This window comes from Ovis canadensis, chromosome 1 (assembly GCF_042477335.2).
Source record: "Ovis canadensis isolate MfBH-ARS-UI-01 breed Bighorn chromosome 1, ARS-UI_OviCan_v2, whole genome shotgun sequence".
NCBI lineage: Eukaryota > Metazoa > Chordata > Mammalia > Artiodactyla > Bovidae > Ovis > Ovis canadensis.
In genome coordinates this window covers 191,263,781-191,290,883 of record NC_091245.1, presented here as the reverse complement: position 1 = coordinate 191,290,883, position 27,103 = coordinate 191,263,781, and the positions used below count along the sequence as shown (strand labels likewise).

At 49.1% G+C, this 27,103-nt stretch overlaps 1 protein-coding gene across 7 annotated transcripts in view; it reads left to right on the top strand.

The window, feature by feature from the left end:
- MYLK (myosin light chain kinase) overlaps positions 1–27,103 on the top strand; it is a 280,492-nt gene that overhangs the window by 224,848 nt on the left and 28,541 nt on the right. For all 7 annotated transcript variants that reach the window (XM_069555329.1, XM_069555313.1, XM_069555320.1 and 4 more), the window contains 7 exons: positions 3,239–3,289; positions 4,019–4,146; positions 5,983–6,136; positions 13,114–13,419; positions 23,761–23,793; positions 23,889–23,982; positions 25,440–25,643. In XM_069555329.1, the coding sequence (XP_069411430.1) occupies positions 3,239–3,289; positions 4,019–4,146; positions 5,983–6,136; positions 13,114–13,419; positions 23,761–23,793; positions 23,889–23,982; positions 25,440–25,643 (970 nt within the window). The remainder of the gene's footprint in view (positions 1–3,238; positions 3,290–4,018; positions 4,147–5,982; positions 6,137–13,113; positions 13,420–23,760; positions 23,794–23,888; positions 23,983–25,439; positions 25,644–27,103) is intronic.

Here is a 27,103-nt window from a genome sequence, read left to right as displayed (position 1 = left end):
CCAGAAGGGCCGCTCTCTTCCAGTCGGGCCCTCTCCCTTCCCATCTGCCCTGGGTGCAGGTGGGCAGGGGCTTCACGGCTCAGCCTGTCCCGAGGGCTCTGTACCCCCTCTGGTGCCCACTCCTGAGGGGTCTGGGAGTGCCCGGGGGCATTTGCCTATGAGCATCTCTGGGCTCTCCCTCTCACCTAGTCCTAGCCTTCTGCTTTCACTTCTGGATTCTTCTCTGTCACTGTGGAAGAAACCTTAGCTTGACATTTCCCCTTCTGTCACCCTGTCTCTCTGTGTCCCTCTCATCTCGGGAATTCTTGGTGGATTAGATGACTCACTACTTGTTTTCTTGAGAGTCTCCTCTAGAGCAGCTTCTGACCCCATGTCCTGCCCTCTCAAACTGGAGGTGGTGGTGCCTCTTCTGCCCACACATCACCCAGTGGTGGTCGCACCTTCTCGGTGCCCTTCCTCCTCCGTCCTGGGTCTCAGGGACAGTCCCTCCATAGCCCTTCTGCTTCATCCCAGCTCCTTACTGGTGGCATCACCTCAGATAAGACCCTGACCCTTTGTCATCTTTCGCTGTACTTTTCCCCCAAAGAACTGACCCATCCTCACAGTTCCCATTAATGATTGCATGTTTCATCCTGTAACCTTTCTCTTTCAGCTTCCACCAACTCTTTCTAGAATTCTGATCCTGGACTTCTAGCCTATATACTGGTTACACCCTTTTATCAACCACATTCTCTTAGACCAAACCAAACTCCTCATCTTTCACTCCCAAATTCCATATTGCATCAATAAAAAATTTTCCCATTTATTCAAGCAAGAAATCCCTGAGGAATCTTTGTTCCTGTCTCTTGTTTAGCCCTTAAAATCTTGTAAATTTTCTTCCATCTCATATTTGTATTTTATTTTCTGCAGCCTTTACCAAGGCCAGACCTGGGTCAGTTTCTTCTAAGAGTATGGCAATAGCCTCCTAATTGGATTTTCTCATGCCCTGGAATTGGAAAGACCTCCAGAGGTCCTTTAGACTAGCTGGACCCTTGTTTGAGTCAGGACTCCCTGTTACTCAGAACAAAGACCTAACTCGCACATTCATTCTAGACTAGAACTGTCCAATAGAACTTTTCTGTGCTGATTGCAATGCTGTCTATCTGCACAATGGAAGCCACTAACTGTGTATGGCTATGAGCACTTGAAACGTGACGCGTGTGACTGAGGGGCAGAATTTTTCTTTCTTCTTAAATTGTCCCACCATCTTCATGCCACTGCTCTCTAAAACCAGCCCTGTGCTCTAGCCACCTCCCACCAAACGTCATCCTACTGATCTTCCACCAAACCTCATAAACATGGCTCTCTACTCTGAGACACTCTGTTCCTAATCAGTAGGACTCTTCTCTGCAGGTCAGATCATCACAAGGGACTTCCCTGGCAGTCCAAAGGCTAAGACTCCGCTTCCACTGTAGGGGGCAAGGGATTGATCCCTGGTAGGAGAACTAAGGTCCTGCATGCCACACAGTCTAGCTAAATAAATAAGATTATGCCTAAAAATGTCAGTTAACAACAAATATGCTACCATGAAGAAAAAATTTTTTTAAAAAGGGTCATCTTTCAGGTTCAGTCCGTTTTGGGTCCCATCTTCCAGCCATCTCCTCACCAGACGCTGCTCTCTCTTTCTCCTTCATTTCAACAACATCATGTTGATGGGACAAAACATTGTTTAACCTCCTATTTAACTTTTATTTTGAAATTTCAGAACTAGAGAAAAGTTGTACTATTTGGTACAAGTAATCCTCGTGTACCCTTCACTCACATCTTCAAACACTGATGTTTCATCATGCTTGCTCTATCATATAATCTCTCTCCTTGTCTGTTTTCCACTTATCTTTCCTTCTGCCTCTTCACAAGCATATACGCACATACATACGTGCACATTATTTTTTATGAGCAGTTTGAAAGTAAGTTTCACATACGGTATCCTCTACACCTGTATACGTCAGTATATTCTTCCTAAAAATAAGGACAATCTCTTATAAAGCCACAGCTATTTGATGTAGAGTGGTTCAGGAGGATCTCATTGATTAAGCAACGCTTTCCCCTTTTTCATATTAAGGTATAATTTACACACAATGAAATTCACCCGTTCTCTTGCACAGTCCATGACAAATGTTTATAGTCCTGTGACTACCACCGTGACCAAGATACGGCTCCACACCTTAAAACATGTCCCTGTGCCCCTCAGTAGTCAGCCCTTCCCATCCCACCTTTTCTCTGTCCCTATAGTTTTGCCTTTTCTAAAATGGCCTACAAACAGAATTATACAGTAATAGCCTTTGTCTTCTCTTAGTGGAAGAGAAGGATGAATCACTGAGATTCATCACGTAGTGTGTACCAGAAGTTTGTTCCTTTCTGTTGGTGAGTGAGTGGTATCTCCTTGTGTGGATGTACCACAGCCATCCATTCTCCGGTTGAAAGGCAGCTGGATAACTTCTAGTTTTGGACCATCACAAATAAACCCACTATAAACATTCATATATAGATGTTTGTGTGAAGGCAGGTTTTCATTTGGATAAGTAGGTTAGATAACTTTTGAACAAAGACCTGAAAGAAATATGAAAACAAGCCATGAAGATAGTTGGGAATATTTTTGCATAATCACCATATTACTACTTAGACCAATGAATAGTTTGTGCTGCAAAACTGGCCTGTTTGGGTCATTTATCTTATGTGAGTTATTTGGAGAGTGTGGCCTTAGGAATGGAGGGGACCGTTGATTGGCTCACTCCTTTGTTCATTCATTCACTGATCCATTCAACAAACACTAAAAAAGTAAATAAAAGCCGCCAATCCATAGTCTGTTACAGAAAGGAAGCCTGAGACCCTTGGATCCACACCAAGGACTAAATTTAGTCAGTTTATCTGACATAATTTCCTTTATGAGTTTCCTGAAAGTTAGGGTAAGAGAAGAGTTAGTGAGTTTGGGATTCTCCTCACTGAAATGGAGAATGGACGCTTAAGCATTTTTGAAGTGTTCATCTCTAAGGAGGTTCCAGGGATCCCTCCGGAGGCCCCCTGAGAAGGGATATTCATTTGCTCGTGAGGTTGTCCATGTGAATCTGCAAGGTCTCCAAAGGCATACTCAAGCAAGGGCTCTGTCTGGATGAGGGGCCAGAGGGTCAGACTGCAGCCTTCCAGGACTTAGGAGCCTTGTGAAAACAGAGAAAATAACCTGTGAATGTCTTTGTTTCAGGTGATGCAACTGTGAAAAAGAAACCTGCCCCCAAGACACCTCCGAAGGCAGGTAATTGGTCATGGCAGCATTTAGGGACAAGGCAGTCATCTGGCGTGAGGGGTTTTCCTTTTGCTCTGCTAGACTGACCACTGCGAATGTGGTCCCAGGAGACCACACCCCCAGCCCAGATTCAAGCTCTGCAGGAGTTAGGCTGAATTTTCCCTGAGTTTCTGCAAGTTTGGGCCCTCCACCCTCTTCCACTACTTGCCTTTTCTCCTCTCCTGGCATAAAGCCTGCTCGCCCCTCTGTCCTCTGGTCTGCCCTTGTGGAGATGGCCCACTTGTGCTGGTCTCGTGGTCTGCTCTGTAGGTCCCTGTCATAGGAAGCACTGTTTGTTTTCCATGGAAAGACATTTGAGGATGTGAGCCAGTTTGAGCCTGTCAGCCAGAGTGACCTGGATGTTAGACGGTGAGGCACTGCATAGTTAAGACAGGAGTTAAGACATAAGACTCAAAAACTTAGGGGAAATCACAAACACCAGAGCAACCAACCAACAGAGAACCATGCCGTGTAAACTGTATGGGTCGCTTCTGTTGGAATCAGGATCAAGAGGCCAACAGACCTGGCAGGCCCATCAGCCTAGGTATGTGGAGCAAAGGTCACTGCCCTCAGTCTCACCCTGAAGGTTCCGGAAAGTGAGAGAGGAGTCACAGACCAATGTGACCGGAAGCGTCAGATGGTATCAGCGTTTGAGGCTCCGTCCTCCCCAAGCTCACTCTCCCTCTTGTCCTCCCCCAGCCATGCCGCCTCAGATCATCCAGTTTCCTGAGGACCAGAAGGTGCGGGCAGGAGAGTCTGTGGAGCTCTTTGGTAAGGTGGCCGGCACCCAGCCCATCACCTGCACCTGGATGAAGTTCCGAAAGCAGGTCAGTCCCGGAGGGCAGTGGCCCAAGAATAACCTGCGCAAATTCCGAGCAACTCTGGGCCAGAGGGGATGAGAAACGTGATGGAGGCAGCGTCACTGTTCATCAGGGGGCCTTAGACATGGGAGAGCCCTTCACCACCGTCACCCACCCACCAAACTGAGCTCTTAATAACCTTTTCTTCAGCACCTGGCAAGAATGCCTGCTTTGGACAATTTGTGTGATAGAGTGTGAAGAACAATAGAACAAACCACCCACCTGATGGGGGCTCCCACCTGATGTTGATATTTCTGCCTAGAATTCTACTCGGAGTCAGGAAAATCAAACCAGTGACCTGAATGACCTCTCAGACCCCTGAGCTTTCTGTGATTCTGTGCCAGCTTACTGAGCCCTATCTGTGGCAACCACTTAGACTTAACAGAGTGCTGGAGAGATAAAAGTGTGTCCGAGTATTTGAGTAGATAACTTGTATGTTAAACAGAATTTTGGCTTCCTGACCCAGAAATCTAACTACGATTTATAAGCTGGCAATGTGTACCCACGTGCCTGATCAGCAGAGACCCCAAAGCGGCAGGCTGGCCCTGGGTCAGGAACTCCACAGAAGGTGTGATGACTTCTTGAAGGCTCTGTTGCTCCATTCCCAACCCATTCAAACTGTCCTAAGGCCCAGAGGTGGGAGGCTAGTACTGGGGAGGAAGGAAGGGTTGTTCTCAAAAGACAAGAAGAGAAGCAGGCCTTCTCCCAAAGCGTGTTTGCTTGGGTTTTGTCTGGGTTAGTGGTGTCTGAAGTAAGATGCAAATCTCAACCCTCTTCAGAGACATTTAGCCAAGTCCCAGCTCCATCCAACAGAACTTTCTGTAGTGATGTAATTGTTCTGTATCTCTTATCCAGTATGGTAGCCACTAACTACATGTGGCTATTGAGCATGTGAAATGTGACTACTGCAATGGAGAAACTGAATTTCACATTTCAGTTAGTTTAAAATGGTTGTAACAGTTTTGTAGAGATAGAATTCACACATCAGAAAATTCACCCTTTTAAAGTGTACATATATTCACAAGGTTGTGCAACTATAACAATATTCTAATTCCAGAACATTTTTATCACCTCAAAAGGAAAGCCCAGATCCAATAGCAGTCATTTCTTCCCTTCCCCCAGACTCTGGTGACCCTAACCTATCTTCTGTCTCTAACGATTTGCCTATTCTGGGCATTACTCATAAATGGAATCATATGTGTTCTTTTGTGTCTGGGTTTTTTTTTTTTTAACTTACCATAATATTTTCAGGGCATATCCATACATGAACCAGTACTCCATTCATTTTTATGGCCAAATAATATTCCATTGTCTGGGTGTACCATGTTTTCTTTCTTTGTTCATTCATTGATGGACATTTGGGTTATTTTCCATTCAACTAAAATTTGAGTAGCCACATGTGATCGGTACTGGTATTTGACAGCACAGAGGAGGTCAGAACCTTCTGGGTGGGCTTTGTACATGACTTTGATCAAATGTGTTCTCCCACCCTCCCATCCCAGAGCAGTGGAGCAGGCTGGGATGTTCCTCGTTTCCAGTCTAGGGCAGCGAGTGAAGGCATAGCTTACTCCCAACCCCCAGACCCGGCTCAGCACTCTCCCTGCCTGCCCAGATCTGGGCCCTGTCAGAGCAGCTTGGCTCTGGATTCAGGAGAAGGGGCCCTGAGTGGGAAGCCCAGAGTGCAGACAAGACCAGCCCCACACCACTATCCACCTGCATCTCTTAGGGGGTGTGGGGCGTGGCTTGGAGCCCCCTTCCTTTCTGGCTCAAGTCTCCAGCGCCTGCCCCACTCTCTGCCCCCAGATCCAGGACAGCGAGCACATCAAGGTGGAGAACAGTGAGCAGGGCAGCAAGCTCACCATCCGAGCGGCGTGCCAGGAGCACTGCGGCTGCTACACCCTGCTGGTGGAGAACAAACTGGGCAGCAGGCAGGCCCAGGTCAACCTCACCGTAGTAGGTGAGTCTGGGGATGGGCGTGCAGGAGGCAGGATGGCGGGCTTCCAGGCCTCACCTTTAGGGTACTCCCCAGCACATGTGTTCCCTCTGCCCATGGCCTTTCTCTTCCTGTTCTCACACTGTGGCTGCCCTTCCTGCTTGTTGAGAATCCCAGATCTTGCACATACAGTGTTTTCCTTTTTCTGTGAATCTCCTCAGGCCTCCCCCTCTAGCCTTTGGAGACCCCGAGTTCCACCACCACAGCTCTCCCTTGCTGGCCCCTGTGACACCCTCTCCCCCTGGTCCTGTCCCCTCCCAGTCCCCTGGCAGACCCTCACCTGGAATCAGTGCTGCTGTTCAACTTCACTGCCACTCTGCCTGAGCCCGTGGTGCAGCAGGGAGGTGACGTCAACTCACAGCCTCAGCCCTGGGCTCTGTCAATATCCAGGCTCAGCGGAGGCATTAGTACTGGCCAGCGCTGTCTCCCACTTCCTGTGACAGCCATTCCTCGAGACCCTTTACCCTGCAGGCCTTGGCCTCCGGCCTCTCCAAGACATAGGAGGCATGAGGCATGAACTTGCTCAGCTTAGTGGCCCCACACCTGCAGGCATCTCTCTGTCCCCATGTTGACTCCACTCTCCAGGCTCTGGGTGTTGCCCACCTTTCTCCTCAGACTCCAGGCTCCTGAGGGCTACAAGCCCCCAAACCCCTTAAGTCCCCAACCCTTCTTTTTTGCAACTTCTCTTTTTCTCCATTTCCCCCATGTTCACAGGCACAACTCTTGCAGTATCTCGTCTCACTCTGGCCACCCTAGTGTCTTTCTCCTGCTCTTTCTCCACAGCCAAACCCTCTGAGAGAGCCAGTCTCTACTCTGAGTCTGCTTCTCCAGCTCACTGGCAATGCTATTTAGCTCCCTGCAGCCTGGCCCCCAGGCCCCGTCCGTCTGTGGGGACTGCCCTTCTGAGGCCACTGTGCCCTCGTAACCCCTAGCCCGCTCCCCTTTTCTTGTCTTCTGCATCATAGGACTGAGTTCAGAGTCTGTCTCCAGACTCACTGTTCCCTCTCCACCTCAATCGCTGTGCTTTTCATGCTCGGGTCTACTCTCTCTTGAAATATCAAGCAAGCTTCCTAACTGCCTTCCTGCTGTCTGTCGTGTTCAGCCCGCCGTCCCCTCACGTGGCAGGCATTCAGGACCTTGAAGGAGCAGCAGATGGACAGCGGGCGGTCCCTGCCCAGGTGGTCCCAGTGCACTCGTGGGCCTTCACGCGTGGTGCACACGAAAGGCTCTCTCCTGGCATTCGTTGATTTGATCCTGTTGTGTTTAGTTTCCTTGTGCGTGCATGTGTGCGTGCTCAGCCACTCAGTCGTGTCTGACTCCTTATGATCCCATGGGACTGTAGCCCATCAGGCTTCTCTGTCCACAGGATTCTCCAGGCAAGAATACTGGAGTGGGTTGCCATGCCCTCCTCCAGGGGATCTTCCTGACCCAGAGATCGAACCCACATCTCTTGCATTGCAGGCAGATTCTTTACTGCTGAACCACTGGAGAAGCCCTTGGTTTCCTTAGGGCAGGAGTTTTTCTCCCTGGGAATGCCAGTGGGACAAGGTCTCAGGGAACAGTTTCTCATCTGTAAAAGACAGCAGGGACCCTTGTCCCCCCTCGCTATCTCTTTGGTGACTCCATTGCTTCTTCTAACCCGTTTCTCCTGGAGTCAGGAACACTCCGGGGGGGTGGTACTGGTGATCCAGTTCATCTTTACCCTTAAATCTGTACCTGAAGTATCAGTTTGGCCCCATGCCCCACCCATAAGCAGGCAGCGGTGTCCAGTTTTCCTTGGTGTTCTCTCTCATCTGCCCTCGCTGGGGGAACTTCAGGGTCAACTCCTTGGAACTGCCCTTCTGCAGCCAGTGCCCCCGGCCCTCACGCTCCGCACAGTGCCACCAGCTCCCCTCCCCCATCACCGCCGCCCAGCCTGCAGTTGTGGCCTTTTATGGTTTAGTTTCTCATTCTCCTCGGCCAGTGCTGACAGGGCCATTGGTGTGGCTGCCCGCCAGCTGGCAGGAGCAGCATGTTAAATGCCGTGCTGGAAGGGGAATGGAATGGAGGGGAAGGGCTTTCTGTCTGCCTCCCTCTCGGAGAGCTAAGAATAGAATTGCTCAATAAAATGAGAACTTGCATTGATGGACACAGCAAATCCACATTCATTCAGAGCCTGTGGATTTAGACTCCGTCCAAAGTAAACCTGGATTAAGCCCAGATTTACCTGCCCGTCTCTAGGGACATCTGTGTATTATCTGATCAGGGTTGATTAAGTAGGTCTAAAATGTAAATGAGATGAAACAGAGATTGTTTGGCCTACTCTGGACTGTTTCAAGCACTCTGGATGCATCCATTTGTAAGCCCACTAAATAAGGCCAATTGAGCACAACTTCTCCTAGTTAGCAGTGAACTTCTCTTCTGTATGTTCTTTAAAATACCCCGTTCTTTTCGGGTAGTTTATGACTCCTAGAATTAAAAATCATAAACTATCTGAAAAGAAAGGAGTACTTTAAAGAACATACAAGAAGAGAAGTTTACCATTAACTTTATGACTCCTTTTTTTTAAAAAAAGGGCTTCCCAGGTGGCTCAGCGGTAAAGAATCTGCCTGCCAGTTCAGGAGACCCAAGAGACGTGGGTTTGATCCCTGGGTTGGGAAGATCCCCTGGAAGAGGAAATTGCAACCCACTCCAGTAATTTTGCTTGGGAAATCCTATGGGCAGAGGAACCTGGCGCGCTCCAGTCCACGGGGTCACAAAGAGTCGGACACGACTGAGTGAGCACACAGCACACAGTTTTTAAAATGATGAGAAAAATTAGCCTTTGCCTCAGTTACTTTAAAAGAGTGATGTTTAGCTATTTTGAAGGCTTATTATTATATGTTAAAGGACAGTGGAGAACAGGGAAGCCTGGCGGGCTACACTTCAGGGGTCGCAAAGAGTCCAACACGACTTAGCAACTGAACAACAACAACAAAGGGCAGTGCAGGGACGTATGATGCTCAGAGGGCTGCTGCCAATGCCTGGGTCTCCAGCCTCAGCCGGGGAAGGGTGAGGGAGGCCCGCTCGGGTAGGAGAGCGCAGCTTGCCCCTGATGAAGTCCTTCATGTGACTAGTCCAGCACAAGACAAACAGGCCACTCTGCAGATCTTTAAAGGAGACGAGCACAGCAGAGAGAATCCCAGGTACCCAGTAACCCCCCAGGGCTATCTGAGCTGGGAACGCTCACGATTTTTAAGGACAGGTGATTTCACTTCATAACACTTGGCTTGGGCTTGAGCAAGATGCTTTCTTGATCTTATGTGGCCTGATAGCCTAGAAAATAACAGGCCCCTTGAATGAGGGTTTGGAGACATTTTGAATCTCCTTTTGGCTCTGCCACTGGCCAGCTGGGTGTTCTTGGTAAGCGCGGCACCTTGCCTAACCCCAGAGGGCTGGGATTACCCAGGTGCACAACCTGGAGGCCCTTGCAGCCCTGCCAAAGTTTAAAAGCTGCAGGTGCGTGTAAAGGGAGGTCAAGGTGGGCTTAGATCCAGTCAAAGACCATCTTCAAATGCACAGGTGCATAGAGATTGTCAGCATAGAGAAGCATTAGAGATGAGATCCTTTGATGTCCCAGGAGTGAGAACATTTACTGAACATTTTCTAATCCTGGAGCTATTGCTACCGAAGACCCTTCCCTTAGACTCAGCATTTCCATTCGGCTAGGCCAGTGTCCAGGGAGTTATGAGAGAATTCCACAGAAGCATGGAGCTCGGGGCCCCAGTCACAGAGCCCACCTGGCCTTTGCCAGGCTGTGCTCAGGCCTCCCTCCCAGACTGAGTTTATCTGCGTCATCCCCAGCTTGTCCAGCTTCTGTGTGCACTCTGTAGGTTGGAAAGAACAGAAGGCATCAGGCACAGCCTGTGGCTCTAAGGGCAGTCGTGGGGGTGGGGGATTCCAATCTCCCATGACTTTAGACTTGCCTCTGTTCCGAACTCCTTAATTTGGCATCAGATTCCTTGAAAGCATTGAGGTTTCACTTGGAATTAAAGATACTCTCTCCAGTTTTACATCTTCTCTTGTGCTTCAGGCCATGACATATGACTGGTGCCTGTCTTTTTCTTTTTCAGCCAAGAGACAGTTGGAGCAGGTTGGGGGATTAATAGTACCTCTTCCAAAATAGCCATTTCTCAACGTTTTCTCTTCACTAAAGCAGGAGGGGAATATATCAGTCAGTAGAGTGTATCTATATTTGTTGTCTCAAACTACAGGACCCTAAACGTGTCCAATCAGAAGTTTTCCAGGCATATCCTCTAAAGGAGGCAAGGAGTCTGTCTTTCATCCTTCTTTAGGCCTTTTTACTTCTTTTGCTGAATCTTAGAGGACTTGAACCACTTGCCTGTAAGAGAGTCCAGAGTAATAAACATCTTAGCCAACACCAGAAATATTTATAAAAAGACCAATATATCTTTTAGAACAAACAGTTTTTCTAAGAGAACATGTTGAACAACCGGTGAAAGTGGTTCCATCACAAGAGGCCTCCAGAGTGATCGTCACCAGCAGGGAGTGGCTGTCACAGCCCGAGTCATTCCAAGGCGAGAACTCCAGCCCCAGATTTGGGCTGCAGGGGATGAATGGCTTCCAGGCAGTACATTCCTGGCTGGAATGAAGAAGCAGCAGGATTTGGAGGGGAGGGTATGAATATGTATGTCTAAGGCATGTATGGTATGTGTGTGTTTAGGTGTACGTGTATGCACGCGTATGTGTATATGTATGTATTTATATATGTATATACACACATACACAGACAGAATGTTTTTTTTTTCTTCTCCATGTGCTTTGGTCATCTGCAGGAATTTTTTTTGGCCTTCCTACCTAACTGAGGTGCAGGAAAGTAGGAATCAAGTACATTACCTGGGTTTGCTTAATTTGGTGCTTGCAAAACCCCTGAGAGACTGATATATAACCCCACTTTCCAAATGGAAAAAACAAGCAAAATAGTGTTGGAAGTTAAGGAATTAGTTGGAATTCACATAGCTTACAAATTCGCAGAGCAAAATACATGACCTTGTTTGTTTGAGAACTCTAAAACTCATTAGATTGCCTTGGAGGAGATGAAGGTTACTGAAGATCTGTATCTGTCACTAAACCAGCTACCTGCAGAGACTAAATCTGAAAAATAGGAGAATTTGTTCAGAATTTTGTTCAGACATGCTTAATCATGCTTAGTTGCTCAGTTGTGTCTGACTTTTTGCAACCCCATGGACTTTAAACCACCAGGCTCCTCAGTCCATGGGATTTTTCAGGCAAGAATACTGGAGTGGGTTGCCATTTCCTCCTCCAGGGTATCTTCCAGACCCAGCGATCAAACCTGCAACTCCTGTGTCTCCTGCATTGTGGGCAGAGATGAACAACTGTCAACAATCTCAAAACTCAAGAGCCTCATTAGCGAACATACTGGCTGCTGTGATCTGCCTTGTACTGGTCTGAGTAGGAAGGTGGCCAGCCCAAGGGACTGCTCCTAGTTTGTATCTTTGGCTCATTTTCCGGCCCTCAAAGATGACTGTGATTTGCTACTGTGATTTGCTCTGAAGTTCTCTGTCTCATTTTATACCAGTCCTAGGAGGTTGGAGGGCTTCCCTGGTAGTTCAGTGGTAAAGAATCTGCCTGCGATGCACGATACCCAGGTTTGATCCCTGGGTCAGGAAGATCCTCTGGAGGAGGGCATGGCAACCCACTCCAATATTCTTGCCTGGGGAATCCCATGGACAAAGGAGCCTGGCGGACTACAGTCCATGGGGTCTCACAGAGTCAGACACGACTGAAAAACTACGCAGCAGCAGCAGGAGGATGGAAGAGAGGGCAGGAGTAATGTTTTATAAAGTTAGAAATGAACTTCTGCAGTCTTAATGACAGCAAGGCTACTCCAACAGGGTGTTTTCCTAAGAATATCTCATGGCAACCTTGTGATCCAGTGCCGTTATCATGCGCATTTTCAGAGGAGGAAGCTGAGGCACAGAAGCTAAGAAGTAGTGAATGAAGACAGAGCTGCATTCAAACCCCGAGGGTGACTCCGGCGCTGCTGTGCCGTACTGACCCTCAGCAGCGCAGCCGTTTCCCATGTCCCAGAGAAAGGAGAGGCTGGTTCCTGTTATGTCTCAGGCCACTGGCCTCAGGCCTGGAGGAGGCACATGCTCACACACATTGCACTCTCTTTCAAGACATATTTTTGACGGGAGGCAGTCCATACCTCCTGGGGAGCTTCCTAGATCTGTTTACGCTGAGAAATATGTTTATGACTTGGGCAAAGCACAGGAAATCATGACATGTAGACGAGAAACTAGCCAAAAAAGACGGTATATTCAAGCAAATAGTATTTGTATTTGTGGGGCTTTCCACATAGACAGGTGTTTGCATAGGTGTGACTGTGCAGATGAGGGAAAGACAGCCAGGACCAGGGACCACAGCTGCTTCTCCCTCGTTGTTGTTGTTCAGTTGCTCAGTTGTGTTCAACTCTGTGCAACCCAGCAGACTGTAGCACACCAGGCTTCCCTGTCCTTCACCATCTCCCGGAGCCAGCTCAAACTCATGTCCATGGAGTCAGTGATACCATTCAACCATCTCATCCTCTGTCTCCCCGCTTCTCTTCCTGCCTTCACTCCTTCTCAGCATCAGGGTCTTTTCCAACAGGTCAGCTCTTTGAATCAGGTGGCCCAGAGTATTGGAGCTTCAGCTTCAGCATCAATCCTTGCAATGAATATTCAGGACTGATTTCCTTTAGGATTGACTGGTTTGATCTCCTTGTAGTCCAAGGGACTCTCAAGTGTCTTCTCCAGCACCACAGTTTGAAAGCATCAATTCTTCAGCGTTTAGTCTTTTGTATGGTCCAACTCTCACATCTGTAAATGACTGGCTAATTAAAAACCTTCTCTCCCTGCAATCCTGCACAGCTCAGTGATGCTATGTTTCTGTTTCCCCAGATAAGCCAGACCCCCCAGCTGGCACGCCTTGTGCCTCTGACATCCGAAGCTCCTCGCTGACCTTGTCCTGGTACGGGTCCTCGTATGATGGGGGCAGCGCTGTACAGTCATACAGTGTCGAGATCTGGGACTCAGTGGACAAGACGTGGAAGGAACTAGCCACGTGCCGCAGCACTTCTTTCAACGTCCAGGACCTGCTGCCTGACCGAGAATATAAGTTCCGTGTGCGTGCAATCAATGTCTATGGAACCAGTGAGCCAAGCCAGGAGTCTGAACTCACAGCCTTGGGAGAGAAACCTGAAGAAGGTAGGCTGCCTTCCTTTCATCACTGGCTTGAGATAAATGTACATGACTTACCTTGGGTGTGTAGAAGTCTGAATGGAGATGGGTACAGGGGAACTGACAAGACTTTGTTGGTGACTGTCAGGGTCTTTTGGGATCTTGCTTTCCGATGTTGTAATGCTGAGCCATACTCTGAAAGAGGTACCTGTGATTTTTCAAAAAATATTGAACCAGCAATTCTGATACACTGCCACCAGGGGGCGATAGTGTGTTAATCAGGAGTACAGTCCTGGAAAGCTGGAATTCAGGTAGACCTACATACAGTTTCAGCATCTTCCCCTACCATCCCTCTCCCTCATTTCTGCACTCCTGTTTGAGGGTCTACTCAGTGTCAGGTACCTGGGAAATGAAGACCACTAAGAGCAGAAGCTTAAAATCCAACAGTGAAAATCTAACTTAAAATCTATAGTGAAGACTATAGTTAAGACTAACCATCTTGAGACGGGCCACATCCTTTTGATATTATAGCAGTATAAACAAATTGTGGGGATACAGCAGAAATCATGAATAGGTTTGCTATAAAGCTTGGGAAAGGCTTCCTAGAGGTAATACTTACACTGAGTCTGGGAGAAAGGAATAGGATTCCAAGAGGCAGGTCAGATAGAGAGAAGCATTTCTCGCAAAGGAAACACCATGAACAAAGGTACACATTGGTAGAAACACATTTTGAGACTCTCGTGTGTGGCCAGGGGAATATGCTGTGTGAGGTAGAATAGGAGGAAGCAACACAAAAAGGATAGTCTAGATAAAATTGTGAGTTATCAAAGGTTTTCAAGTAGGGGCTTGATATAGTTAGATTTTTTTTTTTTTTTTTTTTTTTTTTTTAGAGTTTGAGGAAGTGTAGACCTTTACAACTCAATGTGTGGTCTGGACCAACAGTCTTGGGATCCTGGGAACTTGTTAGAGATGCAGATTCTCCATGCCTGCCACCCCCTCCACTTCCCTAGTACATTTTGAACCTTCATTTTAACATCATCCACCCTCAGCCCCCCATGGATTCATATACACATGAATGTTTGAGAAGCACCTGAGCAGATGGGGTGGGGGGTGAGATTGAAGTCAGTAAGATATTGAATGGGCCTCTCTGTTGTAGTCCAGGAGAGGATAGTAAGGGAACCTTAGGAGGTGGAATTGACCATCCCTAATCACTTCTTGGGCAGGGAAAAGTTAGAAGAGTCTAAGATTACTCCCACATCTTGGCTTATAACTAAACACCAGTTCAGGAGCCATTTAGAGATTATTATGTTTTATGGTGACTAACATATTTAACACTTGCTGTTAATATATAGCCAGATTAAAGCATTTTGCATGCATTATTTCACACATCTAACGCAATGAAGTAGATACTATTATTACCCCCCTTTTACAGATAGGGGTACTGAGGTTTAGAGGAATGAAGCTACTTGCCCAAGGTCACAAAGCTTGAAAATGGTGTGCTGAAGCTTGAACTCAGAGCCGTCTAGCCCTGAGCCTGAGTTCCTTTGGTTACACTGATGGAGGAGGTCAGGCTGCCTCTTAGCGATTTAGAGGTTAGATTGCAGGGAGTCCTAGAGGAGGTGGAGGCTCTGGTTTTGAGGTGTCTGAGGGCTGTCCACAGGGAGGTATCTTCAGACTGTTGAATGACTGAGTCCAGAGCTGAGGACAAAGGTTTAAGCTCAGCTCTCTTCACTATTGAGTTGGTAACTGAAGCCATGAGCATCAGTGAGGGCACAGAGGGTGGTGAAGAGAGTCAACACTGATGCAGAGATGAGGGGGACTGCAGGGCTGGGAGAAAGGACAAAGAGGGGGAGAGCCAAGGGGAGGTGCTGTGTTGCAGAAACACAGGGAGCAGCAAGTGGCAGAGGAAAGAGATGAGGGTGCAGTAGGAGGTCTGGGTTTAGCCCTTTGCTGTGCAGTGATCTTTGAGAACAAAGTCCATAGCCCTCTGTGCGTGCTCACTCAGTAGTGTCCAACTCTTTTGCAATCCCATGGACTGCAGCCCATCAGGTTCCCCTGTCCGAGGACTTTTCCAGGCAAGAATACTGGAGTGGGTCGCCGTTTCCTATTTCAGGGGATCTTTCCGACCCAGAGATCGAACCTGCATCTCCTGCATTGGCAAGCGGGTTCTTTACTGATGAGCCACCTGGGAAGCTTCCATGGGGTAGAAAATGGTTGGCCTGCGGCTAAGGAATGAATGGAAGAAGGAGGCCTATGTGGAATGTCATTTCAAGAAGCTTCCTGTGAATAGAAGAAAACAAGTGCTGTGAATTTAAGATGGAGAAAAGGTTGGGGGCAGGAAGGAAAGGGGAGGGGAAAGCAAGCAAAAGGGCGCTAGGAGAGAATGAGCTTTAAGATGCGAGGCAGAGAGGAGACTAAAGGACCAGTGGCTCAACAGAGTGAGAGCCTGAAGCCACCCTGAGAGTCAGAGGCATCAAAAGTGTGGAAACTGTCATGACACGGTTACCCTCTTTAGTTTTAAATTTTAGGTTTAATATAGAAACTAAACTTTACTCTCAAGTTAAACAAGGGCTCCAGAGAGGAAGTTTGGAGGATGCCAGTGGAAAACACACCAAATTTACAAATTTGCCTGTGCAGTCCTGTCTTGGGGGACTTTTCCCAGGTGAACCCTGGAGATACCTGGAGATCAGGTCTTGAGAGCTACAGCATGCTAGGTGGGGTGGAGGGGAGACTATGGGGCCCGGGCCCAGGGCAGCCCTGCCAGCCTCTGCAGTTTCCTGGGACTCCTGCCATTAGCTGCTCACAAATGCCTGCCGAGAGGAACAGAGTAGCGCAACTGCCATCTGCTGCCCTTTGACGCCCCCCTTTGATGTGAGCAGAGTGGGAGCAAACTGGTTAGAGTGGGGGTGCCAGGGCAGGTGGCCAGGCTGCAGTCTGCATGTTTTTAGAATATTACTTTGTCTAGGAAGATGACTCCCCAGCTCTTGGAAAAGTGACAGAAAGGGGATAACGTGGCAGTGAGACACACATTAGGTGGAAAGGAAAGCTTCCAAGGTCCTTTATAGCAGGAGAGACTGCAGTGTCCTTGATGAGCCCCACACAGAGGGCCAGAGGCCACAGAAGCTGCGAGTATGGCTCTAGAGGCCTGGACAGCAGCTTCCAGGACTGCGAGGATGGTCTGTGGAGAGGAGGGGCTGAGATCACTTGGCTCCAGGCAGGTGGCCCCTCCCTTCTTCCCCACAGTCAGTTGAAACTCCCCCGCCCCTCCCCCCCACACACACACACACTGTGGTTCTTAGATTCTCCTCCTGGGGTCCATCCTGGCTGGGAGCAGACAAATGTTGAAATGTTGAAATCTCCTGCAATCCAGAGGGGGTCCAGTCCACTCAGGGCTTCCAGGCTGGCAGCTCCCACCCTCAGAGCCAGCTGAATGGTCTCAGGGGGAGGAAGGGGAGGGGCAGATCAGGAGGTCCTCTAAGGGACCAAGGATGGGGGGATGGGAGGGGGAGGGTAAGGGGGTGGTGGGACTGCCAAGCGAAGCTCTCTGTGGACTGTTCGGATGCCTGTTAGTTATAGCCAGGGTCGATTGTCTCTCTTCTTTTTAAAAGTGCCATGGGTCTCAGTGTGTGCCTGTGTGTGTGTGCCTCTGTGTGTGTGTGTGTGTGTGTCTGTGTGTGTGTGTGATTGCTGCGAGCCAGTATGGTCTGGTCATCAGAAAGGCAGTGCCAGGGAGCCCTACTTACTCTAAGCGCCACTCGTGTTGACCCTCATCTTCCCCGCCACTACCACGGCCCTTCTTCCCGCCACTTCAGCAACTGTAGCTTTTGGCTTCATCCTGGCCTCGCAGCTCCGTCCCAGCCCTCACTCTGCACTCGCTCACGCAGTGTGTCCTTCACCTGCCCTGGGTTCCCGGCGCTGAGGGTGCCGGGGATACAGCAGAGGACACTGCATAGAGGCCCCCACCCAGCTCCAGCGGCCTCCTTATGCCTGGGCCGCCTCTCAGACACGCTTCCTAACCTGACGGCTCTCCTCCTTGACTTCCCAAATCTGGGTAAACTAGCACCTTCCCTTCCCCCTACCCCGAAAACAGCCGCTCTATTCCACCCCACCCCCAGGAAGCTCCACTCCCACCCACTTCACCCCCTCAGGAAGCTCCACTCAGCTCTGACTCCTAAATCCACACCATCCTTGCTCCTGATCCTAATTTGTTCTAGTCTCTATGCCTGCATGCATGCTCAGTCGCTGAGTTGTGCCCGACTCTTCGTGACCCCATGGACTGTAGCCCGCCAAGCTCCTCTGTCCATGGGATTTTCAGGCAAGAGCACTGGAGTGGGTTGCGATTTCTTCCTCCAGGGGATCTTCCTGACCCAGGGATCAAACCTCGGTCTCCTGGCAGGCAGATTCTTTACCACTGAGCCACTGGGAAGCCCTCTAGTCTGTATAATTGTTAGCAAACAGCTGTGATAGAGGCATCTTGCAGAGTAAGGGCTTTCCGTGAGCCCCAAGGGTAGTTAGAGATGTAGAGCCCCCAGAGATGTAAGGAAGATCAGCAGCTCACCCAGTGCAGGGGGTGGGGTGCTGACCATCAACATCCTCCCGAAGATGGGGGCGCCCTCTAGTGTCCACTGGGTGCTCAGCAGTGCTCCGCTGTGCAAAGGGACCACTCTGTCCAGGGAGCCCGCTGGGTGCACGCCCTGTGAGGGCAGGAGCGCTATGCCTCTCCTCTCCCAAACGCCGCTCCAGGGGGATGGGACTCATCTGACTGAAGAAATATCTCAGAAACGTATTCCAAATAGTTCTTGCACTTAACTCTTGCATCTTGCAGCTCTGAGTAGATTTTTTGTTTTTTAATATTTCATTGAAATTCTTCCAACTGCAGTTTAGCTCCTTCCTCAGTGGAAAGATGGATGCCGAATGGCCACCTCTCTCATTACTGCCCCCTGATGTTCAGAGAGCTTGACTAATTGAACTGTGATCACTCCTCTGGGACTCTTCCTCACATGACCGTTCCCCCTGCAAACAGAGTGGAGGCAGGACAAGAAGGAAAAGGAGGAAGGGAAATGTCTCAGCCGGGAGCCTCCGTCCACATCCCACACAGAGGAAGGGTTGCCATGTAGCAGTGAGACAGAGACAGAGGTGTGGATTCTCTGAGCCTGAGCTGTGTCCCCACAGCCGTGGGTCAGGAAGGTGCTCTGTGTCTTGACTGCTAAGGAGAAAGGCAGGAGGTGAGGGTAGGTGTGGTGTTTGAGGGGACAGCAGCTAACTCCACTTCTAACTGGTGTCAGAGAGATGGGGAGAGGCGAGTTCTAGAACTGCCTGCTCTTTCAGGGCAACCTGGAAGATGCCTCTGGGGAACAGGTTGTCGGAAAGCCCCTCGAGGGCTCACAATACTGCTGCCGATCCTTCACTAGGGGAAGACAGACCATTTCTCCTGGAGATTCCAGGTCAAGAAAGCTTGCCTCTCTGTCCTCTCCCCCCACTGCTCATTTCATACCAGCGTGTGTGGTGTGGGCTCCGAAAGGTCAAGACAGGTCAAACCACTGTCTCCACTGGGGCCTCCTGACGATGCCCCATCAGGACAATGGAGTTCCCTGACACTAAATGTAGTTATTATCATTAGTATTTTGTCTCTAAGTCCCCATCCAGTAACTGGCATCCATGGGTACTCAGTGATTGAATGGATGTCGAATCTCTTGCTTTCTTAAGGTCCTATCTGAAATACCATTGTTGAGCTCAGCTGAACATTTCTTGAACCTGTTTATTCTTCTTATGGTAACTCTTGAGATGTGATTTCCATATGCCTACAGCCTTCCTCCTATATGGGGTGTAACACTAAATTGTTCTCCCAAGTTACAGTATGCATTAGCTGGTGAAAGGTCATAACCCTAACCTTACCCTTGGCTATTGTGATTTTTTTTTTAATCATGTCTGCTTTAGGCTCCTTTCCCAACTAGAGAGGCCTAACCCTTTCCGACTGTCTTCACATGGCAGCTCTTCCGGTCAATGACCCTTACTTCTTCCAGCTCCATCAAGACTGTCTACAGCCAGCATTCCAGGATCACATGACCCCAGGTTCTACCAAGGGCAGAATAATAATACCCATTTGCAGCCAGAGCACATTGCCCCAGTAACAGCATTCTGTTGGCCAGAGCAATTGCTTGAGGAACTGGGCTCCCATTTTTGGCCCTAACTAGATTTAGGGCTCGTCAGGCTGAAAGTTTGAATGACCCAATTCTCCCTGACAACGTGACTCCATTACTGCCTCCCAGGTGTGTTGCTCCCATGTACGTTCTGGTCGGCTATGAATCTGACAGTGTCACTCTCAACTCTCAAATCTGTGATTTGATTTGATCAGTTATATCACATCCCGGGAATTTCTGTGAACCCTACCACTAATCTGAGAGTCCGCATTGCTCTTGGTGTTTTTTCATTTTTCCCTGGCATTTTCCTTTATGTAATAAATATTGCTTCCAAGCCCACTTGTGTTTGGTTTTTAAAACTAAACTTCACCCACAGTGTTTTCAGAACTCTAAACAAATCATAGCCTCTCTTGTTCCTGGTCGGGTGCTTATAATCTCTTTCAAGACTCTTTTCTAGTAAGGGGTCCTTGTCTGGTATGGGAACTGTGTGGCTTTTTTCGGGTTGTCTGCTTAGATTTCAGTCATTTGTTCTGCCCTCAGCTGAACAGAGGGGCTCACTGTCTACAGTTCTGAGCTGCACCTTGTCCCTGACCCACGCCTTCATCCCATTTGTGAAGCTGAGCCGGCTCCCATGTGAACCCTCCCTGCTGGGCAGCATCTAACAAACCCCTCCACCCCACCTGCTCTGGTCTTCTTCTACCTGCTGTCTACTTCCTATCCTCAGTCTTGCTCTGCTGAGACTTTCAGCCAGTCACACCCTTTTCCCTCATCTTGTATGCACACACATGCAGGCACACACACACTCTAGAAATCTTTGTTCTCCCTCTCGGGCTTCGCTGGGTCCTTCCACATCTTCTGGAAGCCTCCCTTGGCTCCCGCTGTCAACTGGGACACAGTCCACATCATGGCCAAGCAGCACCTAGACCATCACAAAGCATGGACTCCAGGGCTAGCCAGGGACCCTAGAAATCACCCAGAAATACAGCGCTTTCCTTTTACAGATGAGGAAACTGTAGCCCAGGAAGCAAAAGGTACTTGGCCATGGTCAAGAAGCCGCAATGGCCCTTTAGGAACAAATTCAGTTTAGTTCAGTCACTCAGTCGTGTCCAACTCTTTGTGACCCCATGGACTGCAGCACACCAGGCCTCCCTGTCCATCACCAATTCCCGGAGTTCACCCAAACCCATGTCCATCGAGTCGGTGATGCCATCCAACCATCTCATCCTTTGTCGTCCCCTTCTCCTCTTGTCCTCAATCTTTCCCAGCATCAGGGTCTTTTCAAATAAGTCAGCTCTTTGCATGAGGTGGTCAAAGTATTGGAGTTTCAGCTTCAACATCAGTCCTTGCAATGAACACCCAGGACTGATCTCCTTTAGGATGGACTGGTTGGATCTCCTTGCAGTCCAAGGGACTCTCAAGAGTCTTCTCCAACACCACAGTTCAAAAGCATCAATTCTTCAGCACTCAGCTTTCTTCACAGTCCCACTCTCACATCCATACTTGACCACTGGAAAAACCATAGCCTTGACTAGATGGACCTTTGTTGACAAAGTAATGTCTCTGCTTTTTAATATGCTATCTAGGTTGGTCATAACTTTCCTTCCAAGGAGCAAGCATCTTTTAATTTCATGGCTGCAATCACCATCTGCAGTGGTTTTGGAACCCAGAAAAATAAAGTCAGCCACTGTTTCCCCATCTATTTGCCATGAAGTGATGGGACCAGATGCCATGATCTTCGTTTTCTGAATGTTGAGCTTTAAGCCAAATTTTTCACTCTCCTCTTTCACTTTCATCAAGAGGCTCTTTATTTCTTCTTCACTTTCTGCCATAAGGGTAGTGTCATCTGCATATCTGAGGTTATTGTTATTTCTCCTGGCAATCTTGATTCCAGCTTATGCTTCCTCCAGCCCAGCAAATTATGCTAAAGCAAAGGAAAACCTGGACCTCGGGACTGGGTGTGTTCCTCTGGACACTCATGTCCCTCTTCCCACCCTGACACAGCTGTGTGAACGGCCAGCATGGGCTGCTCACATCCCTCCTTGCTGGTTTCCTGCATGACATTACCCTCTCACCGTATTCCATGATTTCCTCTAAGACACAGCTCAGTGGCTTCTTCTTCCCAGATTAATTGCTCTGACTTTATACTTACCCCACTTGGGTCACTTTCCTCCATTGTCTACTCGGTTTGTGTGGCAATAACATGTGCTTCACCAAATAACACTCATAATGGATATTTCAAGTAAATGTAAGATGTTCAAGCTGGATTTAGAAAAGGCAGAGGAACCAGAGATCAAATTGCCAACATCCGCTGGATTATGGAAAAAGCAAGAGAGTTCCAGAAAAACATCTATTTCTGTTTTATTGACTATGCCAAAGCCTTTGCCTGTGTGGATCACAATAAACTGGAAAATACTGAGAGAGATGGGAATACCAGACCACCTAACCTGCCTCTTGAGAAATCTGTATGCAGGTCAGGAAGCAACAGTTAGAACTAGACATGGAACAACAGACTGGTTCCAAATAGGAAAAGGAGTACATCAAGGCTATATATTGTCACCCTGCTTATTTAACTTCTATGCAGAGTACATCATGGGAAATGCTGGACTGAAAGAAACACACGCTGGAATCAAGATTGCTGGGAGAAATATCAATAACCTCAAATATGCAGATGATACCACCCTTATGGCAGAAAGTGAAGAGGAACTAAAAAGCCTCTTGATGAAAGTGAAAAAGGAGAGTGAAACAGTTGGCTTAAAGCTCAACATTCAGAAAGCGAAGATCCTGGCATCCGGTCCCATCACTTCATGGGAAATAGATGAGGAAACAGTGGAAACAGTGTTAAACTTTATTTTGGGGGGCTCCAAAATCACTGCAGATGGTGACTGCAGCCATGAAATTAAAAGACGCTTACTCCTTGGAAGAAAAGTTATGACTAACCTAGATAAAATATTCAAAAGCAGAGACATTACTTTGCCAACTAAGGCCCATCTAGTCAAGACTATGGTTTTTCCTGTGGTCAAGTATGGATGTGAGAGTTGGACTGTGAAGAAAGCTGAGCACCGAAGAATTGATGCTTTTGAACTGTGGTGTTGGAGAAGACTCTTGAGAGTCCCTTGGACTGCAAGGAGATCCAACCAATCCATTCTGAAGGAGATCAACCCTGGGATTTCTTTGGAAGGAATGATGCTAAAGCTGAAACTCCAGTACTTTGGCCACCTCATGCGAAGAGCTGACTCATTGGAAAAGACTTTGATGCTGGAGGGATTGGGGGCAGCAGGAGAAGGGGATGACAGAGGATGAGATGGCTGGATAACATTACTGACTTGATGGACATGAATCTGAGTGAACTCCGGGAGTTGGTGATGGACAGGGAGGCCTGGCGTACTGTGATTCATGGGGTCGCAAAGAGTCGGACATGACTGAGCAACTGAACTGAACTGATATTTGCCTCTCCAACTAAATTATAAGCCCCCAAAATCACACCATGATGGAGAGATCACACCATCTGCATTTTGTTTTGTATACCCACAATCACTGGCAAGATATCTGGTACATGGCTGGAATTCCAGAAAAAACTCAGTAAACGGATAAATTGATTTGATACTAGTAGCAACTATAAGAGGGGAAGGCAATGGCACCCCACTCCAGTACTCTTGCCTGGAAAATCCCATGGTCGGAAGAGCCTGGTGGGCTGCGTCTGTGAGGTCTCTCAGAGTTGGACATGACTGAGCAACTTCACTTTCACTTTTCCCTTTCATGCATTGGAGAAGAAATGGCAACCCACTCCAGTGTTCTTGCCTGGAGAATCCCAGGGATGGGGGAGCCTGGGGGGCTGCCGTCTGTGGGGTCGCACAGAGTCGGACACGACTGAAGCGACTTAGCAGCAGCAGCAGCAACTGAAAGTTGCTGACTTTTGAGGGAAAGTAGAAAGGGACTATCCAGGTTGTCTGTAGGTTCTAGAAACTAGGAAAATGTGAAGACGGACATGTCTAGGAGACCTTGAGGATAGAGAGGTGGGGATGGAGGAGGGGCTGGGTGGGCTGAGGAGGCCAGGGCCTGTCAGTGTATACGTGGCCCTGTTGCAGTGTGAAGCCTCTGATCCCATGGCGATGCCCGGAGCTCTGGGCTTATAGTCTCGTGCTTGGGAAGGCTGAAGCCGGACAGGGCCCCCAGCTTGCTTAGGTCACGGGCCTTCAGTACTAACCACCTGTATCCTCTCTGCCCCCAGAGCCGAAGGACGAAGTGGAGGTGTCAGATGATGGTGAGTGCTGGGCCCTGTCCTTGGGTAGACTCGAGGGGTGGATGGGGGTGAGGAGGGATCTGATGGCTCACACTCACCCCGCCCCAACCCTGCAGATGAAAAGGAACCTGAGGTCGACTACCGGACCGTCACGGTCAATACCGAGCAGAAAGTGTCCGACTTCTATGACATCGAAGAGAGACTAGGATCGTAAGTGGAGTGGAAAGTGGAATGGGTCCCCTTCTGGGCCCCAGAGTGAGGGTGGTGCTGGCCCTGAGGTTAAATTCCACACCTCCTCTTCCCGTCCTTCCCTGGGTTCTGCCAACTCCCCAGACTGAGGTTCCGGGAAGACTTGGCCTGCGAGCACCCACAAAAGCATCACCAGTCCAGGGCTTTCTTAGGAGCTGCCGTGCCTGGGGCTCAACTCTGCAAGCTTGAGCAGGTCCTTCCTTCTCTGCACCCCCACTCCCATCCCTCCCCCAGGACATAACCCAGGGCAGCCGGGCTCGCTTGGCCTGTCTTTAGGATCCCTTCCGTTGGGTCTGTGCTCCCATTCAACCGGTCTAGCTTCAGTGCTGCGGCAAAATATGCCCGCTTGAAACACAGCTCCCATCATCACCCCTCACTTGGAGAGCTCGGCCCACAATCTTTGCTCAGGCTCTTCCCTGGGTTGTGGAGACACCGATGGACTCAGACCCCAACACTGAGGCCTGGGTTCAGCCAGGCTGTCCCCGCCAGCAGCAGCAGCATCCAGGGCCTCCTGCCTCCCTCTGACCGTGTGTCCTTGGAGGAGGATGGAAGGTGGAAGAAAAAAGAATGGGGCTCAGCTTTTATTTCCGGAGGGTTTCTGGCGAATAAAGGAGTCCCATCAACCTCATCAGAGTCCCGGACAAGGACCCTGTGCTGCAGCAGGAGTGAGGTCAGAAGAGTGTCACCACCCAGCAGCACAGAGGGAAGCAGGGGCCTTGCCAGGTGTCTCCACGGCCCCGGTGCTGAAAGTGCGTGGAGGGAGGGCAGGCGCCCAGAAGTTCTCTGTATTTGCGGAGGACTTCCTCAGCCTGATGTCATGGATCCCTTTGAGGGGAAAGGAAAAAAAGTCTGTTGCCAAGACTGAGGCCTCAGCCCAAGGAAACGACAGCGTTAAAAGAATAGCAAGGACTTCCGTGGCGGTCCAGTGGTTAAGACTCTGTGCTTCCACGGCAAGGGGCGTGGGTTCAGTCCCTGGATGGAGAGCTAAGATCCCACATACCGTGGTGCGGCCAAAAAAAGAGAATATTTACTGATAGAACAGCAAGACTAGACAGAGTCTGGGTAAGAATGTGGGGCCAGACACGGGCTGACATTGGCCAGTGACGGAGAGCAGATTCATCAGCCTCAGCAATGTGCTCCATTGATCTAGAGCAGGGACTGGCCAACTTTTTCTGTAAAGGGCCAGATAATGAATATTCTCGGGTTTGTGGGCCAATTCAGCACTGCGGCTCCTGCTCTGCTCTGGAAACCCAAAGGCAACCATAGATAGTGTGGGCACAAATGGGCATGGATGTGTTCCAGGAAAACTTTACTTATAAAAAGAAGGGCAGGGGCCACACATGCCCCACAGGCCATCGCTTGACCACTCCCATTCGGTGGACAGCTGGGCTGAATTTCTCTCTTCCTTTCATTCACAGTGGGAAATTTGGACAGGTCTTTCGACTTGTAGAAAAGAAAACTGGAAAAATCTGGGCAGGGAAATTCTTCAAGGCTTATTCGGCCAAGGAGAAAGAGAACATCCGTCAGGAGATCAGCATCATGAACTGCCTGCACCACCCCAAGCTGGTCCAGTGTGTGGACGCCTTTGAAGAGAAGGCCAACATCGTCATGGTCCTGGAGATGTGAGTGGCTCGGCGAGGGGTGGCCCGGCACAGTGGGTCTGGGAGCCCCTCCTGTCCCTCCCCCACTGTCCCCCCCCACCCTACCCCCCCCCAAGATGGAGAGCACTGCAGGCAGGGCTGTGATGTGCACGACACTCTGCAGCCCGTCCGGCCAGGTGCTGACCACTCGGAACAGCCCATGTGCACGCTGCTGCTCCCAACCCACTGCTCGCCTCCAGAGCACACTGTTGGGTCCTTGAGGACCTCTTGAGGTCCCCTTTGTACCTCACCTCCCTGTGTAAGGCCAGGGCACCCCCTCCCTGTGCCTCCTTGGTTTCATTCGGAGCACTAGAGCCACCTTAGGGGTGGATAGAGCCTGTGAGAGAGAAGGGGGCCCAGCGGTGGGAGCTCAGCCTTGCCCCTGCCCTCTGCTCTGTCCTGCGTGCCCCTGGCCCACACTGGTTTGCTCTCTCTTCCCCTCTCACTCACCCAAGAGCAGTGCTTTCTGAGCTGGCTTGTACAGAGGCAGGGAGATGATCAGATGACATTCAGCCAAGGCTTTCCTGGATTCTGTTGTTTCTTCAAGTCCCAACCTTCTCTTTCTTCCCTCTGAGCTGCTGGTCTGCATATGCACAAACATACACACACATACACACAACAGACACATACACACAAACACACACACAAATGCACATACTAGAGTCGGTAAGCCAGGCATCCTCCACAGTGTGTATTTTTTAAGCATTTCCTCTCCTTTTTATAATCTGAATTTTAAAAGTATATGATACAATCATATCAAAAAATATAAGAAAATATACAATGAAAGTCTCATTCCCACACCTGTCCCTCATCTACCCCTCATCACCACTGGTAATGAATTTTGTTAGTTCTGTGTCCTTCTAAAGTTTCTTTATTGAAATGCAATCATTCATTATTTATAGATATAATTCATATATTTTTCATATTTCTCACCTCTTAACCCAGAGAGAAGCTGCACTCAATATTCTATACTTGGTTTCTTTGCATTCAACAGTGTGTCTTGGAAAGGCCCATACCAGTAGCCAGTGGTTCCTCATTCTCCCTTCTCCCTGGCATCTCTTCCTGTACATAGACCACAGTTTATTTGTCTTCTTTTGATAGGGGCTTGGATGGTTTCCAGGCTTTTGCATTACAAAAAGGCAGTGTTTGTAACCTTGTACATACATCTTTACCCTCATGCCTGCTTACATCCGTAGGATAAATCCCCAGAAGTGTGGGAGTGCTGGAACAAAGGAGATGTGCATTTGAAAGCTTTGGCAATATTCCGAAATTGCCTCCAGCACCCTTGAATTGCTCATCCTGAGACTCAGGGATCTCAGTCCTTTGAAGGACCTCTCCTCTGGAGAGGACCCTGTTAGCATCTCAGTGTTCTTTCCTAGGAAAGGTGAAGCCAGCGAGACAGCCCCAGTTTAAGGAGTGACTCCCTGCACTTCTTGAGCCTT